General features: G+C 45.0%; 2 protein-coding genes across 2 annotated transcripts in view; both read right to left on the reverse strand.

Annotated features, from left to right (window-relative positions):
- Positions 1 to 8,730, reverse strand: part of LOC121302142 (protein lev-9-like) — a 20,543-nt gene extending 11,813 nt beyond the window's left edge. The window contains exons 1-3 of the mRNA XM_041231962.1: positions 8,571 to 8,730; positions 2,505 to 2,651; positions 149 to 343 (exon numbers count right to left, since the gene is read on the reverse strand). Of these exons, the coding sequence (XP_041087896.1) occupies positions 149 to 343; positions 2,505 to 2,651; positions 8,571 to 8,640 (412 nt within the window). The 5' untranslated portion in view covers positions 8,641 to 8,730. The remainder of the gene's footprint in view (positions 1 to 148; positions 344 to 2,504; positions 2,652 to 8,570) is intronic.
- Positions 8,731 to 13,605: 4,875 nt separating this feature from the next.
- On the reverse strand, positions 13,606 to 18,513 carry dbpb (D site albumin promoter binding protein b). Its single transcript, XM_041231963.1, has 4 exons — positions 17,739 to 18,513; positions 15,483 to 15,950; positions 14,207 to 14,421; positions 13,606 to 13,857 (listed from the first exon to the last, which is right to left on the reverse strand). Exons 1-4 carry the CDS (start codon positions 17,932 to 17,934, stop codon positions 13,606 to 13,608), a joined length of 1,131 nt encoding a protein of 376 aa, XP_041087897.1. The 5' UTR covers positions 17,935 to 18,513.
- Between the last annotated feature and the right edge of the window lie 2,225 nt (positions 18,514 to 20,738).

A 20,738-nucleotide genomic window follows, 5' to 3' on the forward strand; every position in this document is an offset into this window, starting at 1 on the left:
TGAGAGCTGTGAAGTGAATGGAAATGCAGGACAGGCCAGATTGCTAGCTACAATATTTGTAACATTTTAAAATGTAGACAGGACACACCCTTGTGAAAGACAGACAGACAGACAAAGAGGGGATATCTAGACAGATATTGAGACTTACACACAGAAACACAGTAAGGCTCCGCCCCACTCCAGTGTCGGTCCCCTTGGCAACGGCGAATCAGAACCTGGCGCCCATCGGCCATCATGAATCCTTCCTGACAGCTCACCTCAATGAGAGCAGAGAACGAGGGAGAGGGGGAGAGGAGGAGAGAGACAGAGTGAGGAGAGGAGAGGGGCCAAGGGCAGGAGCGAGCTGGAGAGAGGAGAGAGCGCGAAGGGAGAGAGGAGAGAGCAGACGAGAGGAGAGAGAGAGAGGGAAGAGAAAGAGAGGAGATATGAGAGAAAGAGAAGAGAGGAAGGAGAGAGAGTAGCTATATTAATAGATATATTAATAGACTTAATTGAAAAATATATCAGCAAAATGCATATTTTCCCCAATAAAAATACGATTCCCTACCCCGACCCATGCACTGGAGATCTCCACAAAGCAAGAGATGCTCAGAGATGGCAACGCACATATTCCCATCAGCAAACATTGTTATATCCACCCTGCTTCCCAGACACAAGTCATCAGCCAATCAGCACCAGAGTCGCCACACATGCTCCACACCATCGGAACCGAGAACCACCTGCACGACAACATGCGCCTGAATCACACCGGTATCACAGTCTGTGCCACGTTGCTGAAAGACAGCATCCCACTGGGACGAGCCCCCCCACCCAACCAACCAACTAGGATGTGAGGAGCCCAGCGACAGCCAATCAGCAGACAAGAAGCACAACATGGCACCAGCAGAAGCAAGAGACACGCCCACGATCCGAGAGGCTCCACCGTGTGGTAGCTGAGCGCGGCTGGAGTTATGAGTCCCGAGCCGAAGGCTAACGAAAGTCAGGGTCCACTACCACACAGTACAGAGGGCAGTATCATATTAGATACTGTTATTATTACTGTTATTATTATTTTCTTAAAAAAACTCTTTAAAACCTACATTTACTTTGAACTTGTACCCTTGCGCTGAGAAACGTTTAAGGAAAACAGTTCCAAAATTTTTAATAAAGGACCGCATATATAATTAGAGAAAATAAAAGAACTGTATTAAACAAATCAATGTTTTACATGTCCGAGCTGCTTCTAGTTTATCTGGACAGTGCCAGATATCTGAATGGAACAATATTACTGAACCGTGTCTCTCAGTTTGTTGTTGTGAAAGGTGCTGTCTGAGCTCCTGTCGAGCCGACAGGCTGTGATTGGCTACTCGGCAGTTGCAGGTACAGGATTGGTTGCTTTCGTCAATGCACAGAATTGATTGGCTGGTTTTTGTCAATAATAAAAATTAATTTGGAACAATTATGACTCTGTTTTGTATTTACAGTCCAATATATCTAAGCCTAAAAATACAGCAATACTGCCATTGTACTGTGGTTACAAGCTGATAGGAGTTTATAACGGAGGCTTGCCTCCTCTGAGGGAAAAAAAACTATAAAAATACTAAGTCAGAATTCCTAGCTACTAAGTCGGAATTCCGAGATACTAAGTCAGAATTCTGAGATAGTGTTTTTTTTTTTTTTTTTTTTTTTTTTTTCCATTTTGTGGCGGGAATGGGCTTCCATACTAATAAATGAAGTAAAAAAAATCTAATGGCGGCGGTCAATAGCAGCTCATCTCCGGGTTGAATGACGAGTTGAAGAAATGAAACGGGGGATTCAGTCCCTTTGCTTTCAGCAACGTTCTTTCAGTATATCACAGTAACACAGCACAGGGCTGTGAATAAACTTTGAATAAACTGTATGAACACACTGTGGGCGTTACTGAACGAACAGCACGGCCAGCTGTAACACGGGGAGACTAATCTCGATAGCCGGGATTACTGAAACTTTCTTTCTGCTAATAAATGTCAGGTAACTTAAATACTGAAATACAAATAGACGAACTTGAACTCAAATCCTAATTAAAAAATTAAAAGTCATCTGTACTTTTATTCTTTAACAATCAGCTCACAAAGCAAGCACGTTCTGCTTTTGTGTAGGAGGTAACTGACCTGAAGAACAGCTCCATGGAAGCAGAAGCTTCTTCATCAGTATTGAGGTATTACTGGAAATGCCCAGGAAGCATCGGCCTCTGGGATAATGAAGCCTGAAGGCAACCAGACCACAGAGGGAATTCCGAGCAAACCGCATTACTCGTGGAATAGAGAGGAAAACATTTGACCGATCCATTTTCTATAATAGAAAGCTCATATGAAGCTTTACCATCTGGTAAGGCCCTCATTATGTTAATGGCATTCCTCTGCCAGATGCACATTTCTTTTTAGATTTCACTGAATAAAAGAACGACAGCTCCCATCACCCCTCACTGCTTGTGCCAGAGCAGAGGCATGCTTGGAGCTGTAGTTATCCTTCAGTGTTTCTCCCACCTGGTGTCACACAGCTCCACCCACACTCTCCGTCACAGAGACACTTCCTCCTGATTGGACAGTCCTGGTCCTGCAGACAGGCCTTCGGGCAGCCACGCCCCCTTTCGGAAGGCCCAGCCCTCTCAGGACAAGGCTCTGTCTCTTGGGCTGAAACAGGGGATAAAAACACAACATTTTCAGAGTTGGAAGAGAGAGAATGAAATGTATAAAAGCAACTCTACTATATATATATAGTAGAGTTTGCTTCTATATGAATATATAGTTGTTAGTAGCTTATGGATCCCAGAATCCCATGAAGCAGCTTCTTGAGGGATCCCAGGGTGTCGGCTTCAACAACATTACTGGGGAGTTGGTTCCAAACCCTCACAATATAAAAGTGCCTCCTATTTTCTGTTCTGAATGCCCCTTTGTCTAATATCTACTTGTGATCCCTTGTCCTTGTTTCTTTTTTCAGGTCGAAAAAGTCCCTTGGGTCGACATTGTCAGTACCTATGTGCCTCCCACATCTGAAACACTTTGCTGAATCTGACAATGCAAAAACGATGTTATCAGTGCCATCAGTTCTACATTTCAGAGCAGTGGCGCTGGAACAATTTTTATAGTGGGGGTGCTGAAAGCCACTGAACAAAAACCGTAACGCAAAAGCCACGCCCCCAGCACCACTAGTTCCAGCGCCCCTGTTTCAGAGTGACGTTTAAATCTGCATTGATGTTATTTAAACTCATACATACTTGACTCCTGAGTGACATATTTCCAGTGCAGGGATTGACAGCCCAGCAGGACTCTTTCAATCCTGACATTACTTTGTTCTACACCCTGTTCTACTACCTCAGGGTGAATTGCAGCAAGCTTGCAGATTTAGCTGCACACAATACAATACGATCTGGGGATCGTCCCCAGCTGTGTACTAACTTAGTGCCAATTGCAACGAAGGAAGATGGGGAATAAAGCTGGAGGCTAGCTGATCCCTAGCTTTAGTACAGAGCTCAGGATTAAGCCCTTTATTGTAGTGTGCTACCAAACAGGAACAGAAGGGGGCGCTCACAATTGGTATATTATATATATAATATATATATATATATATATATATATATATATATATAATATATATCTAATATATAAGAAACCTAACATCTTAATTATTGCTATTTGATTAACTTTTTTTGAACTTAAGAAAATGATGTCCGGTAATGAAAGTAAAACTGAATTGAATCCGAATATTTTCCCACTTTCTTAAACCACAGTCACATGTATAATCTCATTTTAAAACCCCACCAAAATTCACGAAGCTGCCTTAGATCAGGTTACTGGAGACCCACCTGTGCAGCTGCATTGGGCACTGTGGCCAACTATTGACCCTTCTTGAAGAAAATGAACTGAAAGCATTGTAGTGTGTATGTTTAAACCTGTACACTGTAAATGCTTTTATATTTTTGTTTTCATTTTAATGTTAATATTTTTAACACTAGGAATCAGTAGGGGAAGGTGGGGGCACAGTGAAACAAAAGCTGCCAGCACTCGAATTTTACACCATACTTGGGCTCCCTCTGGTGTTAAAAACAATTACTACAGGGCTTCATTTCAGCCATCTGTGCAAATGGCCACCATGTGTTTTGCCTGGAATCCAACCCAAGCATGACTTTCAAAAAGTTTTTCTCTTTGAAGAATTTTTTTATTGTATTGGTGTTAACAGGGAACTATCAGGGCAGCATTTGCTGTCAATAACTAATGACAATTACACAACAAAACACTGATCTGATGGGTGAAATCAATGAGCATTAAGAATAGCAATTTCGATTTCAATCTAGAAAGTCCTGGCAAATCTGTGAGCTGTACTTTCATTCTCTTAGTTAAATAAATTATACTAATCTTCCCAGTTAGATCTTTCTTTATTATTTTAAGGGTAAACCCACCATGTAACTCAGCTGAATTCCAGTTAGTTCTACTTTATTTTTCTTAACGGAGACACTGCGAGATCATTGAATGCTGACCTTCACTCAATGAACTCCACTATCACTGCATTCCTTCCTCTACACCTTCCACATCAGCAGCTCCTTCCTCTACACCTTCCACACTAGCAGCTCCTTCCTCTACACCTTCCACATCAGCAGCTCCTTCCTCTACACCTTCCACATCAGCAGCTCCTTCCTCTACACCTTCCACATCAGCAGCTCCTTCCTCTACACCTTCCACATCAGCAGCTCCTTCCTCTACACCTTCCACATCAGCAGCTCCTTCCAATCTGAACCAGCAGATCACACCATGCCATACAGAAGGTGGAGCCACTAATCTACCAAAGAAACCCTCCATAAGTCCCAAAGACTTCAGAAGGTATCCAAAAGCCGAACAGAGAAAAAACACAAGAACATCTGGACCAAAAGGGAGAAGTATCACAGCTAGAGAAAACTAAATGGGAAATTCAAGCAGTCAGGAAGGGGAAAACAAGGATAAAAAAAAAAGTCTAGCGAAAGGAAATGCTAAACCTCCTAAAAGATTTTCAAAAGGAAATTGAAAATGATTCTGAGGAGGACCAATATGATTCATGTGGACCTACCTACATACTTTGATGATGAGTCTGATGATGATTATGAAGCTAGCTAGTCTCTTATTGAACTTCATGAAGAGCTAGAAAGTGAACCAAAGGAGGGTGACTATGTCCTTGTTGACTTCTGCGACACAAAGAAAAGTCAGCATAACGGTTACTGCACTGGCACAGTACTGAAAGAAAAAGGACGAGGACAATGATTATGAAATCAGCTTCTTGCGTGCTAGCAGAAAAATGTCTGGCAAATTTCTATTGCCAGAAATTCCAGATATCTTATCAGTAAATGGAGAAAGAGTCAGAGCCACATTGCCAAGGCTGGTGTTCTCTGGGCACATTAGATGCCAGATGGGAAACGTGGCTTTTGAATGTTTGGAAACATTGAAGTTCGCTAAACACAGTGAAGGGGCAATACATATATTATAGCCATTGTTCTTTTGTTATTTTGTCAACTGTTTTGTGTTTAATAAATGGTGTTATGCCATTGCCCTGTATCTGGGCCTCTCACACACATCGACTCATTCTGCCCCATGCACTGTCTCAAAGTACCCCACTAGTGGAGCACAGTGAGATGAGTTGTGGTCACTTTTTAGCTTCCTTGTTTTCCATCTGACAAACCTAATGTCGCTTTTACATATAAATAACTTCATAGCCTACAGCCTGACACTGAAAGAGGTTTTAATCTCTCAAGCATTACAGGCATTGCAGGTTTAAAACTTTTGTGTCTCACTGAGCCCCACTTTCTCCTATGCTTCTATATCTTTCAAACACTCCAGTTTGCAAGTACTAATCCATATTTCAGGTACAGCCTATAGGAGCTTCGTTTCTCGGTACATTCATACGAAGCAAAATTATACAATGGAGTAAAAACTTTCTTTCTGCATTGAAACTGTGGAGGATGGCCGAATGGATTCCACGGCAATTCTGCAGCGTGCAACTGTACAGAATATACCTGTAAGCAGTCTGAATGCTGCCTTGTCTGTGGAAGAGGCTGAAAGCGGAGACACTGGAAAGTCATACTGGAATGAACGGCAGTGTTAAGGTCATGTGATCGCTCTGCTGGCAGATGCAAACAGTGTGTTCAGTATTAATAAAATTACAACACATCGAGTCCACTACCAGAATGAGCTTTGCAAAGTATAAAGAACAAGAAAGGCAGCTGCAGGAGTTTGAATGCAGTTCTGAGGTGCTGGAAAAGTTGATGCTATGATTAGTAGCGACTAATTAGCTATTAACATTTAAAATATTGAAGACACTGATACATGTTTCAATAGTAACTAAACACCCAATCTGATTGAGATCAGTCGATTGAATGGGGCGTTATCAAGCAAAAATCATCCCATAGGTATGGGTCAGGAGGTACCGACTAGCCTTCCAATAGGGAGAGTCTGTCCGAATCAAGCGCTCTAATGGACGTTGGATGTAGTAGCCACTAGAGGGCGCTAAAAAGCAGTGTTGAAATAATAGTAAAGACTACTCGAATAGTAACACAGTTAGGGTTAGGGGTTGGGAGTAGGGTTAGTTGTAGGCATTAGGTTTAGGGGTGCGGTAGATTTAGGGGGTTCAGTAGGTACCTGCTGGTTCATTCCTATGGGGTGATATTTGTTTCATAACGTCCCATTGAATCGACTGATCTCAAGTAGATAGCCTAAACTAAACCAAGTTATTAACTGATAAATCTTGTTAACGCCGGTAATTGATTTATTAAAATGTTTAGATATACTGCTGTTTTATTGATTACTGGTTTATTTTGTCTTAAAATAACGCTATAATAGGTTTTGTTGAATAATAATAATAATAATAATAATTGGGGGGGGGGGGCAAGCCAACTGAATGTGATTTTGCAAGTTGTCTTTAGTTGTACAGACTAGTAGTGACGAAAAACTTTTGCAAGGCTCTCGTTTCCCTCTGTTGTCTGCATTTGTCTTTTTATTGTGCATGACAGGTCAGCATGAGAGGTGTTCAGAAATTAGGATTTAAGAGTTTTTGTGCACTTCGCACTGGTTTTACTCAAAAGTGATTCCTGTTCAGGTATTTATGAATGGGAATAATAAGAGACATGCACTTTGTCTTCAATTCAATTCAATTTTACAAAAGGTACCTCATTTAAAGGATTGATTAAAAAAGTCTGTTTAGTTTTTTGCAAGTCATTTTATTTACTAAGTGTTTCAATGAAAGGATAGTATGGATTAGGGTTATTTATAATGTTACAGGTTTAAACATATAAAATGTTTTTAATTTGATATTTTCTCAGGGAGTGCTAATAGTGGGCAGCTGTGCCTATTGCAGCTGAACAGGTGGGCCTCGAGTAAAAAAAAAAAAGTGTTCTAGAGCAGGGCTTCGGAACCCCGGTCCTGGGGACCCCTGTTCTAGAGCAGGGCTTCGGAACCCCGGTCCTGGGGACCCGTGTTCTAGAGCAGGGCTTCGGAACCCCGGTCCTGGGGACCCGTGTGGCTCAATTACTTAACTAGACCCTGAATTGAACTGATAATTTGCTTAATTAGACCTTTTTCATTGTTTTTCTGCAGTTAAACAGTTGCAGAGTTCAAGTTACTTATACAATTGTATAGTTAACTTGAAATCTCCAACTGTTTAAAAGCTGAAAAAAAAATAAAAAGGTTGAATGAAGCTAATGCATAGTACAATTAAGGGTTCAATTACGTAATTGAGAACTCAGCTGGAATGAAAACCAGCAGCCACAACGGGTCCCCTGAACCAGGATTGGGAAGCCTTGCTCTAGAGGGTAACAGCATTTACTTTGGGTTTGTTGCAAATGAGACAAATTTGAATCTGCAGCTGGGGACGATCCTGAGCTGCGCAGTTTGCTGTAATTGGTATTAACTTGCGTACTGGTTTAGTACCGTCCTCCTGTAACCATGGGATCCTCCCCAGTTCGTACTCTCCTTTCAGACACTAAATCTGTAGTGTTTAAGAAAACAACGACCCACTCATTCTAATGCCGATTTCATGTTCTCACAAGCAACCACAACTCCTACTGCAAAGTTTGGAGGAGCCCTGCCTCTCCACCAGACCGATATTGATTACAAATGGCGGCTGAGATGTTAACACAAAAATAACAAAACCCTAGAAAACAAAAAACATCCACAAAACAAAAGTCATTAAAAAAAAAAAAAAACTACACACCTTTCCGCAGCACTCACACACACACACACACGTCTCCTTCCCATCCACACCCAGCACTCACTGTGTTAGACACAACAGGTAGACAGACAGATAGATAGATAGAGAGATAAATAGATAATAGATAGATAGATAGATAGATAGATAGATAGATAGATAGATAGATAGATTGATAGATAGACAGACAGCGATAGAGACAGACAGACCTTTCCGCAGCACTCACACACACACACACGTCTCCTTCCCATCCACACCCAGCACTCACTGTGTTAGACACAACAGGTAGACAGACAGATAGATAGATAGAGATAGATATACAGATAGAGATATACAGATAGAGATAGATAGATAGATAGATAAAGTTAGTGTATAATTCTTCTTACCTTCTGGTTGTAAAATGTTTGTTCCCAAAACAATTAGAAAGATCAAGTTTAACCTGCGTGCCATCTTCATAATGTCAGTCTGCTTCACAAACCTAACACAGAATAATAGACACAGTGAGCGAGGGAGAGAGAGCAGGGGAGAGGCAAGGAGGGGGGCACAGCAGGGGAGAGGAGAGGGGGGGGGGAGAGAGAGAGGAGAGGGAGAGGCAAGGCAAGGATGAGGAGAGGAGAGGCGAGGAGGGGGGAGAAAGCAGGGGAGAGGCGAGGAGGGGGGAGAAAGCAGGGGAGAGGCGAGGAGAGTGAGAGCGCAGGGGAGAGGAGAGGAGGGGGGAGAGGCAAGGCAAGGATGAGGAGAGAGGAGAGGTGAGGAGGGGAGAAAGCAGGGGACAGGCGAGGAGGGGGAGAAAGCAGGGGAGAGGCGAGGAGGGGGAGAGCAGGGGAGAGGCAAGGCAAGGATGAGGAGAGAGGAGAAACGAGGAGGGGGGAGAGCAGGGGAGAGGCGAGTAGGAGGACAGAGCAGAGGAGGTGAGGAGGGGGAGAGAGCAGGGGAGAGGCAAGGTAAGGATGAGGAGAGAGGAGAGGTGAGGAGGGGGAGTGAGCAGAGGAGAGGTGAGGAGGGGGAGAGAGCAGGGGAGAGGTGAGGCAAGGTTGAGGAGAGAGGAGAGGTAAGGAGGGGAAGTTGAGGAGAGAGATTCAAGATGGTACGAGAGGAGGGGCGAGGGGATAAGCGAGATTATTTTTCTATTATTATTAGTTCAAGAAAGAGATGGTTTCTGGATAAAAGATGAAGGAACATTTAAAAGAAAGATGTTAGAACTGTGTGCGCAGTCTAACTGCGAGTTTTCATATAGATAGAAATGGTCAATGTATCTGTACATTTTCTACATTAGCTTGACAATGCTTTTGTGGCTTGTCCTGCCAATAAGACCATTATTGCCACTAAATGAGTGGAATTGAGAGAGATGGATGGAGCGAGAGGGAGGGCAGGCTCGGCATCTGTTTCTCATTAGACAGAAGTCAGGACTCTGATGAACAATACCTCCTGCAGTCTTTGAATTCCAGGAGCTGCAAGCTTCAACTTTCACCTAATTTTCAGTATTGAAATAAGCGTGGAATGTATTCAGAGGTCCAGCACATGCCAGACCTTTAAAGCGATACATATTTCTGTATCACACACTATCCTGGTTAAAAACAGAACAGCCAGCCTGTCAATGGCACCCTTCCTCCACACCATGACTACACATCCAAACTGAGCGATCAGTGTGAGGGAAACGTCACTGCTCATGACGTGTATCAAGAGCATGGACAGAGCAGTGGAGAGCAAGAAATGGCAATGACGAGTCTAATGGGAATCGGATAAGAGGTGTTGAAGACCTTCGTTAGGTAAGTGAGTGAGGTGTCCTGGTAAAGTCTATTAAAATGATTTACAGGGTGTGGAATAACTTCTTGTGTTCAAGATGTGAAAGTGTGACGGACGGACAAACCGAATCTGATATTCTCAACAGCTCCTGTTAAATTATGTTATTATCAAATTTCATGACGATCGGATAAGTGGTTCTCAATCTTAAATAACTGTTGTTCAGTGTTGGCATTAAACATGGATGCAACACGCCCCTCACCTTTTGATGCTGCTTTTTGATGTCTGTGTTGCTTTGACTGTGAGTTCAGGAGCTGCTCTTCAGTTCTGCGCTGCCGTAGACGAATGTAACACTGGCTAGATCAGCCAGTCTGTATAGAAGAAGAATCAGCACCACCTATTGTTCTGCCAACTTGGATCAAGTTTTGTTTTGCTGGCAATGGATTCACCTGCCACAGCACTGTCAATAGAGTGTACACCATGGGACTGATTCACCTGCCATAGCACTGTCAATAGAGTGTACACCATGGGACTGATTCACCTGCCATAGCACTGTCAATAGAGTGTACACCATGGGACTGATTCACCTGCCATAGCACTGTCAATAGCACACCATGGGACTGATTCACCTGCCATAGCACTGTCAATAGAGTGTACACCATGGGACTGATTCACCTGCCATAGCACTGTCAATAGAGCGTACACCATGGGACTGATTCACCTGCTATAGCACTGTCAATAGCACAGCATGGGACTGATTCACCTGCCATAGCACTGTCAATAGCACAGCATGGGACTGATTCACCTGCCATAGCACTGTCAATAACACAGCATTGGACTGATTCACCTACCATAGCACTGTCAATAGAGTGTACACCATGGGACTGATTCCACTGCCACAGCACTGTCAATAGTGTACACCATAGCACTGTCAATATGGCACATACACACTGAGACAGACATATAGACACTAAGACACAAACACACACTGAACCGCCACAGACACTTAAGACATGCACACAGAAACACACACAGAGACACACACCCGGACACAGTCAAAAAATGCCAGATTTTTTAAAACACAAGAGATATTTTTTACTTTTTTTTTTTTTTTTTTACTCAAATACAAAAATTTTGCAAATTGTATGTATGTTAATAATGTCATGTATACAGTTTATTATTATTATTATTATTATTATTATTATTATTATTATTATTATTCCAAAACAATAAACAACACTATACAGGGTTTAAAAAGACAACGGAAACATGGAATATTTCACATGGATATATATATATATAGATTTCATTTCCTTTACAAATTCTGCATTTTCATTATTTCTCCATAAAATTGTACTGTTTAAAAATAGTCTTTCTTTTCATCACTTCTCAAGTTTTCACCACCAAAAAAAATCTGATCAAATCATAGTGATACAGCTCAAATTGAATAGCATTGCCCTTACAAAACTGCTCCTCACACATGTGCACAGTCAAGTTCCCCCATGTCTTCCCATGGTTCTACTCAGTTCACTGTGGTTTGTTTATGAATCTGCTTTTTACCACACCTCTCTGTGCTTTACAATGCTTTCCTATGCTTTACCAGACCTCTCTGCTTTACAATGTTTTACCAGATCTCTGTGCTTTACAATGCTTCCCTATGCTTTACCACACCGCCCTGTGCTTTACCCTGCTTTCACTGTGCACTTGTATAAGGGTTAGTTTACCAGGTGAGCATTTGAGAAGGGTACAGTTAGCATGCTGCAGTCCCATTCTACCAATGGCATCTTATTGTAGCTGCCCTAGACACATGTAATACAGAACCATTATAATGCCCCTTAATATAATACAGAACCATTATAATGCCCCCATGCCCCTCTCTGTCTCTCTGCCTGCATTACTATTGTTAGGGCTCTGTCTGTCTGGATCATCTTTGCAAATCATGCCAACACCACACTGAAGTTATATGGCATTTTCTTTTTTAACTCAAGCTGCAGTTTTAGAAATGACCACAGAGGCAAATCAATGAAAGTGCTCAGAGTACAGAAGTCTCTGTTGATGTAGAATCCTGCAGTTCTGTTCCACTCCAGGTCTTTCTTCCAACCCTGTTCAGTTGTTTAAGTAAACCAATGAAACCTCCATCCAGACTCGGAAGTAGTTCACGATCTCACGTTACCTGTTAAATCTGCAGCGGAATAGCCCTCCAGGATCAGAATGGGCCATCCCTGCTAGAGATGGTTTCAAATGTGGCATCAAACTGCTTCATAATGTTTTTTAATTCTTTATTTTAATCCCTATTTAAAATATTTGCATTTGTATTTAAAAAGACAGCATAATTTCATTAGCGACCTTTGACCTTTTAAAGTTGTGTTTCTGAAATAGGAATCTGCCCATCCCCTCCCCTCTTCTCTCTCCCCCCTTATAAATCCTCACCATGGTAAATTTGCACAATAGTCTCCCCCCCAGGTTTTCCCCATGGTTACACTGTGCAGTCGTTTGCCATGGTTTGCTTTTTAATATGCTTCAACATAGCTCCCTATGCTTTATCATGCTTTCGCTGTGCTTTATTAGACATTGTTGTGCCCCCCACCCCTCTCTCACGGACCCCTGTGTTGCGCATCATATTTGTGCAGTGTGTGTGTGTGTGTGTGTCCCGTCTCACAGGCCTGGGTGTAGTGTGCCGGACACAGCGCACGTCGCGCACACGTCACACCACGTATTTGCAGTGTGTGTGCGTGTGTGTGTGTGTGTGTCCTCTCTCACTGGCCCGTGTCGCGCATCGTATTTGTAGTGTGTTCCTCCACCCCACCCAATCTCTCACGGGTCCCGTATCGCGCATCGTATTTGTGCAGTGTGTGTGTGTGTGTCCCCTCTCTCACAGGCCCCCGTGTCGTGCATCGTATTTCTACAGTGAATCCCCCCCTCCCCCTCCCCTCTCTCTCACGGGCCCCTGTGCCGCGCCTCGTATTCCTGCAGTGAATCCCCCCCCTCTCCCCCCCCCCTCCCCCTCTCCTCTCTCTCACGGGCCCCTGTGCCGCGCCTCGTATTCCTGCAGTGAATCCCCCCTTCCCCCCTCCCCCCCCTCTCTCCCGGGGACACGGCGTAGCATAAGGACGTCACTTAGGGGGGAAGGGGGAGGGGAGAGAGAGTCCCCTCTCACGGGGTGTGGAGCATACGTATGTCCTGCAGTGTGTTGGGGGGGGGGAGAGTGGCCTCACGGCACGGCGCGGTGCATAAGGACGTCCACAACGGGGGGGGGCAGAGTGCCCGCCCCCCCACGGTGCGGAGCATAATGACGTCCACCCGGGGGCGGGGGCGGGGAGGGGGGGAGGGAGAGAGAGAGTGCCACGGGCCATGGTGCGGAGCATCGTAGGACGTCACACACAGCGGGGCGGGGGGGGGGGGGGGAGTGGGAGAGAGCCCCCCGGCCGCACCTTGTATTCATGCAGTGTGACGTCACACCTCCCCCCCCCCCCTCTCTCACGGGCCCCGGGGGCCGCGCCTCGGATTCCTGCAGTGACGTCACCCGGGAGGGGGGGGGGAGGGGGCCCCTCTCTCCCGGGCCCCCCCGTGCCGCGCCTCGGGGGCAGTGTGTCGCCCCGGAGCATAAGGACGTCACACAGCGGGGAGAGGGGGTGGGGGGCCCCCGTGCCCGGGGGCACGGCGCCTAGCATAAGGACGTCACACAGCGGGGGAGGGGGGGGGAGGGGGGAGAGAGTACGGGCCCCCGTGCCGCGCCTCGTATTTGTGCAGTGTGTTCCGGCAGCGGCCCAGCTCCTTGCGCATGTCGGCCACCTCCTGCCTCAGTGCAGCGTTCTCCTTCTCCAGGAACGCGGCTCGGACTGAGATCTGGTTCTCCTTCAACCTCCGAGCGTCACGGGAACGTTTCGCTGCTTCATTGTTCTTATAGCGCCGCGACCAGTACTTATCATCCTGAGAGAGAGAGAAGGGGGTTAATACAGACTGAGAGAGGACAGAGGCAGAGAGAGCAAAGATAGGAGAGACAAAGAGGAGGGAGGAGAGAGGGAGAGAACAGAGGGGACAGAGAGAGAGAGGAGACAGAGAGAGCAGAGAGTAGAAACAGAAGGAGAGACAGGGAGAGAGCAGAGGGTAAAGACAGAGACAGGAGAGAGGAGAGGGAGAGAGCAGAGGGAGGAGAGACGAGAGAGGAGAGGAGAGACACACAATCCCTCCCGCACACCCCCTGCCCTCTCTCCTCATTTTCTCCTTCTCTCTCTTCTTCCCCTCTCCCCCCCTCTCCTCTCCTCTCCTCTCTCCTCACCTTCTGCTCGTCTGGCACCAGCATCTTCTTTGCCTTCTTGATCATTGGCTGTGGTTTCAGCTCCTCCTCTGTGAAGCTGTGTCTCCGCGGGTCGAAGGCCTCCTGTCCCGGGACACTGGACAGAGCCAGATCAGCGGGGTCGGGGTCAAACTTCACCAGGACCTCACTAGGGTCACTCTGCGGGCAGCTGGAGGGGTCAGGAGGCGTGGCCTGGCCTGAAAGAGGACAGCAGTAAACATAAGGAAGCAGGATAATCTCTGGTAGAGCATTCAACTGCACCATCTCTGTTTGCCAGCAGATAGCAGCATTGTATAAGGAATAGTACCAGTTTATCCTGCCTGTTTAAAAATGTGTTCTTTATTTAATTCAAAGCAGATTAGGAAGGATTTTCTCCAGCTCGAAATGCCATTGGACACACATAGCCCTCTTTTTAAGATTTAAAAAGTTAATGATATCATTGTATCAAGGAGGGCGCAGTTCAGTCTCCATGCCTCGAGCCTGCCCTGCACTCAGAAAAGGAGCAGCTTTCTCTTAGGGAGTAGGGGGGGGGTCGGGTTGGGGGTGATCTTACTGATCTAATCAGGGGCCAGGAGTTTAAGCAGGGTTAGATGCTCACACTGCAGCAGCAGCAGCAGCAGCAGGGCTAGTGTGAGTTTCTAACCCTGCTCAAACTCCTGGCTCCTGATCATTTCAATAATAATAATAATAATAATAATAATAATAATAATAATAATAATAATAATAATAATAATAATAATAATAGACTTCATTGAGGGGAGCTCTGAACCCCAGGACTGGGTGCAGCAGCAGCAGCAGCAGGGCTAGTGTGAGTTTCTAACCCTGCAATATCAATTGAACAGGATTGTGGGGCACTGTCTACCTGCCTGCCTGTCTCATTGTCTCTGTCTCTGTGTGTCTTTCTGTCTGCCTACCTGTCATCTGTCTGTCTGTCTGCCTGCCTGCCTCTCTCTCTGCCTGTCTGTCTGTCTGCCTGTCTCTCTCTGTCTGCCTGTCTCTGTCTGTTGTATACCTGTCTCTCTGTCTGTCTACTTGTCTGTCTGCCTGCCTGCCAGTCTGCCTGTCTCTCTGTCTGTCTGTCTGTCTTTTTTCTTTCCTTGTTACCCACAATCCAGTTTTAAAAAAGACTTCAACACCAGAAGATAAATCTTCAGTTTATTTTTTTAAATAACTAACCCTAAGAACCCTGCTCTCCACAGCCAGTGTTAGAAGCTCCTCAGTGAGTTTCTTCACAGTCAGTGACCTCACAGGTTCTTACCTGGATGCGCCGCCCCCTGGATACAGCCCCCTCCCATCATGCCTTGTGTCTGCACAGCCCTGCTGCTACCCCCCGTTTCCACGGCAACACTGGGCTGGCCATTGCTGGGCGTGAGCGGCGAGGTTGGGGAGGGAGCCCTGGCTAGCTGGGAGAGCTGGGAGAGCTGGCCAGGGTGCTGGGAACTCTGATTCGGCTGGCCAGACTGGGACTGGCCAGATTGGTTTGGGATGGCAGACTGGGAGTTCTGACTGGGAATCTGGGCAGCCATGCTGGAAGTCTGAGGCCCCATGCCGTTCTCCGTGAGGAATTCTTCCAGGTCCATGTACTGGAGCTGGAACAGCCCCCCCTCGCAAGGCAGGGTCTTCTCCCACAGCAGTGGCCCCAGGAAGGCAGAGTGAGTTTGTCTCCCCCCACAGTGAGAGGACGAGTTCTCTTCATCAGAGTCCACACCCTTCTCCTTCTCAGAGCCTGCAGAGGAGGGGAGAAACTTCCCATCACACACAGACACACACTGCCCTGATACACTATACCAATAAAAGCACAGCAAACAGTAACAAAGCACAGGTATGGAAAGCATTGTAAAGCATAGAGGTGTGATAATGCATAGGGAAACAATGTAAAGGACATAGGTGTGGTAAAGCCTAGGAAAGCATTGTAAAGCACAGAGAGGTGTGGTAAAGCCTAGGAAAGCACTGTAAAGCACAGGTGTGGTAAAGCATAGGGAAGCATTGTAAAGCACAGAGAGGTGTGGTAAAGCATAGGGAAGCAATGTAAAGCACAGAGAGGTGTGGTAAAGCATGCAAGCATGCTGGGAGCTGTAGTCCTAGCCAGAGTTGTATTCACAATACAATAACTACAGCAGCGCAGATGGAACTGAAGAGCAGCTCCTGAACTCACAGTCAAAGCTACACAGGCCATAAAAAATGTAAACACAGTATTTGCCTGATTGCAATAATAATGAGCGCTCAGAATGACTGCAAACATCAAAGCAAGGTAAGGGGGCAGCAGCTCTATAGAAACAGCTTTTCAGACCAAGTGCAGTTTTGCTAGCTGGCCACCAGATGGGACACTAGCATTATCTTTTAATGGCTAGTCAGAGATTTCAAATAAAAACCATCTCTGTGAATTCACTTCCTTCCCTGCCTTCCTGCTAAGCTGCATCTCCCTGTTGACAGTCAGTTTCAGACAGACAGACTTTCTGGGACAGACAGACAGACTCTCATAAAGGACAAATAGGACACACAGACAGATGACAGAGACAGATGAGCAGACCGACGGACAGATAGATAGATAGACAGATAAACAGACAGACACACAGATGATAAGATTGATTCTTTATACACACAGGCATAGTACATCTGTTCAGACAGCTCGACAGATACCCTGGACAGACCGAGGGGAGAGAGAGAAGAGGAGAAAGAGGGAGGGAGAGGAGATATATGGGGGTGGAGAGGGTGGGAGGAGAAAACGTTAAAGAAAAGGATTAGGTAGAAATATAAAACTGAAAGACTGAGAGGAGGGAGAAAGGAATTCAATAGACTGAGACAGACAGACTGACACACAACCCTACACTCACAGAGATACATAGCTATGTTTTACTGATAGCAAATCACTGACAGACAGACTGACAGGCACACTGTACTGTGTATTCGAGAAGAAAAAAATATGAATTACCTTAACAATGTACAACCTCTCTATTTAAATGAATTTATATATATATATATATATATATATATATATATATATGTTTGTGTGCCAACACACGTGTCACATACAGTCACAGTGTCAGAGTCACAGTCTTGTTGTGTGTGAACATGTGTGTGTGTGTGTGTCTTGTTGTGTGTGTGTATCAGTATGTGTGTGTGTGTCTCAGTGTGTGTGTGTGTCAGTGTGTGTGTGTGTCTCAGAGTGTGTGTGTCTCAGAGTGTCTCACAGTGTGTGTGTGTCAGTGTGTGTGTGTCAGTGTGTGTGTGTGTGTGTCACAGTATGTGTGTGTGTCAGAGTGTGTGTGTGTGTCTCAGTATGTGTGTGTCTGTGTGTGTGTGTGTCACAGTATGTGTGTGTGTCACAGTATGTGTGTGTGTGTCAGAGTGTGTGTGTCTCAGTGTGTCTCACAGTGTGTGTGTGTGTCAGTGTGTGTGTGTGTGTCAGTCACAGTATGTGTGTGTGTCAGTGTGTGTGTGTGTGTCACAGTATGTGTGTGTGTCAGTGTCACAGCTCGAGTTAATTATTAGCGAGCAGCGCGGGTCTGCTTACCTTTCCCTTCGCCGGTAATGCTGTCTTTCCCCCGCGGTTCGGGGCTCTGTTTCACCGGGAGCTGGAGGAGAGACTTGAGGCTGGCCATGGAGCTGGGGTGCGCTCCGTGAGCTCCGCCGCCCGCCCCTCCGCTTCCGAACTGCGGGCTGGACCCGGGCAAGTCCGGGGGGATCAGCTGAGATATCGGTCGAGCCATGCCGATTGTATTATTACTTGGAAATTGTAAGTGGAGAGCGATTTTCCTTAAAATGTCGCGTCTCCGATTTCAACGACGCGAGGAAACGGAGAGTGTGGTCTGAATAGATCCCACTTTGAAAGGAAGGTGAATCGGGTTCGAGGGAAGAAAAAATAAATATATATACAATTTAAAAAAATAAATATATATATATATATATATTTTTTTTTGAAGTGGTATTATTTCCTTAATTCAAGACCCAGGATACAAGGTAAATCCAGCGTTTACTTTAAAAAAAAAACCGTATAGCGTTTTTAATTTTTAAATTTGCAAAAACATAAACAATTATTTTATGAATGTTGTATTTTTTTTTTTCGATTTTTCAGTCAAACTCTCGATGCCAGCCGCGAGGTCAAGGTTTTAAAAGAAAGAGATAAACAGAACTGGTCGGATGCGATAGAAAACGAAATTTAAAAATGCAAAACAAAAAGGAGAAAAATATAAAAACGAACCAACCTACTTGCAACTGGCAGACTCGCTTACACTATGGATCCGAAGCTGCTGTCAGCTGCATCGAACACGGGCCCGGGCGTTGACGTCAGAGCTCATGGGTTCATTAATATTCATGACCGAGCTCGGGCGTTCATAACGCCTGCCTTCCCAACTCGCCACGCCCATTTTGAAGCCTGGTCGTCCAATCACTCAAGATTAATTTGCATATCCCCACGCCCCCCACCCCCCCTCAAAGTTTTTTTTCATTAACCCGTTGTTGTGTGGCGGTACAGTACAGTGCACAGAGAATATAGAAAATAAAGAAAGAAACGTTTGTTTTTATGCTAGACAGACAGACAAACAAACAGAGCCCCCCAATCCTGTTCAGTTTGACGTTACAATATAATCCCTTCTTAGTGTCACTTTACTGTTTAGATTAGACTTCTGTGTACTCTCCTTTAACATAAATACGGATTATATATATTTATTCGTTTTATGTCAAAACGGTACATAACCACATTTTTGTATGGGTTGTAATTCACAGTAGCTAATCAAATCCATCTTCTATTCTGCACATACGCTGTACAAAGTTCCTATATCCATGTTTCACAGAGGTTAAAAGGACTGGAGTTTTATTTCACTATTTCACTACCATTACTGATAATAATTCCGCTATGCTGCTGCGCGTACTGACCCTTTTAAAACCGTCTCTCAACATTTAAAACACGCCTCAATTTCCCTGCCGTGAAACGTGACTCGTCCCTGAATCCTCCCACAAAAAAAATAGACGCTGTTTCTTTAAGACCCTGTTCTCACACGCACACATGTCGCAAGCACGCGTGGGTCAGCCCTCTAGCCCACCGCCCTCGCTCTCATTGGTCCAAAGTAGGTCAGGCCCCCACCCCTGGCAGCCACCCATTGGATAAAACTAGGTCACTGGTCCCGCCCCTCCTTTTCCCATGCCATGGCCACGTGAGGAAACATCAGTAACGTGCGAGCGAGCGGATCTCAATGTCCTGCCAAATGTCGCTTTTAGTTTCCGCGGGTGGGTGAGGGATTACCGTATATTCCTTAAATTAACGAGATTAAATTCCTTCATAGTTTAGTACACTTTGACAGACGCACCGTGCCCCTGTTCTGACACTACAAGCTTTGGCCACAAGTTTTGCATCACTTAGAATTTTGGGACTGCCACATTAATATCAAATATAATAAAAGCATGTGAACTAATTTAGATCTTTTGTTTGACATCATGCAGTCACAGAAACTATAAAGTTATATCGGAAAAGCCCACTGGAGGTGATTATAGCAGCACAGTATTTCATGTTAGGGTTTGACATGTTTCAGTTTGTGTCAGCTTTCCCTCAAGTACTGTCTGGAAAGCTAGGAAGCGATGCGTACTTCAATATGTCCAGCAGGCTTATTCAGCTTCATGCATCAAAATTAGTTCATTCTATAGGATGATGCAAAACATTTGGCCACAGCTGTATAGCACGATTCCCTTTTGTTGCCTTTGTTAGTTTACTACATTCTTCCAGACAGACAGAGCCCCACAGTCCTGTTCACTTTGATAGAAACTCCATGAGAAAAATGTTAATTGATATTTCAGGGTTACTAAAATGATCAGGAGCCAGGAGTTTGGGCAGGGTTAGAAACTTGCACTAGCCCTGCTGCTGCTGCTGCTGCACCCAGTCCTGGGGTTCAGAGCTCCCCTCAATGAAGTCTAGTATTATTATTATTAATATTGCAATGATCAGGAGCCAGGAGTTTGAGCAGGGTTAGAAACTCACACTAGCCCTGCTGCTGCTGCACCCAGTCCTGGGGTTCAGAGCTCCCCTCAATGAAGTCTAGTATTATTATTATTAATATTGCAATGATCAGGAGCCAGGAGTTTGAGCAGGGTTAGAAACTCACACTAGCCCTGCTGCTGCTGCACCCAGTCCTGGGGTTCAGAGCTCCCCTCAATGAAGTCTATTATTATTATTATTATTATTATTATTATTATTATTGAAATGATCAGGAGCCAGGAGTTTGAGCAGGGTTAGAAACTCACACTAGCCCTGCTGCTGCATCCAGTCCTGGGGTTCAGAGCTCCAAAATCTACCACACAGAGCAATGTTTACAGCTCTCTCCTGTGTGTTTAATGAATGTGTTGTTCAGGTACAGTAGACTGTATATTGAAATGTTATTAACAAGCTCTATTGGAATCAATGCATCTCAACACCTCTCTGTGTGTTTAATGATTGTGTTGTTCAGGTTACTGCAGATGAACTGATAAAGTCAAACCCCTGCTTCTTGTCACCTACCCTGTGGAGTGACATTAAGAGTATTAT

The sequence above is a fragment of the Polyodon spathula genome, chromosome 29 (assembly GCF_017654505.1).
Source record: "Polyodon spathula isolate WHYD16114869_AA chromosome 29, ASM1765450v1, whole genome shotgun sequence".
Lineage (NCBI taxonomy): Eukaryota > Metazoa > Chordata > Actinopteri > Acipenseriformes > Polyodontidae > Polyodon > Polyodon spathula.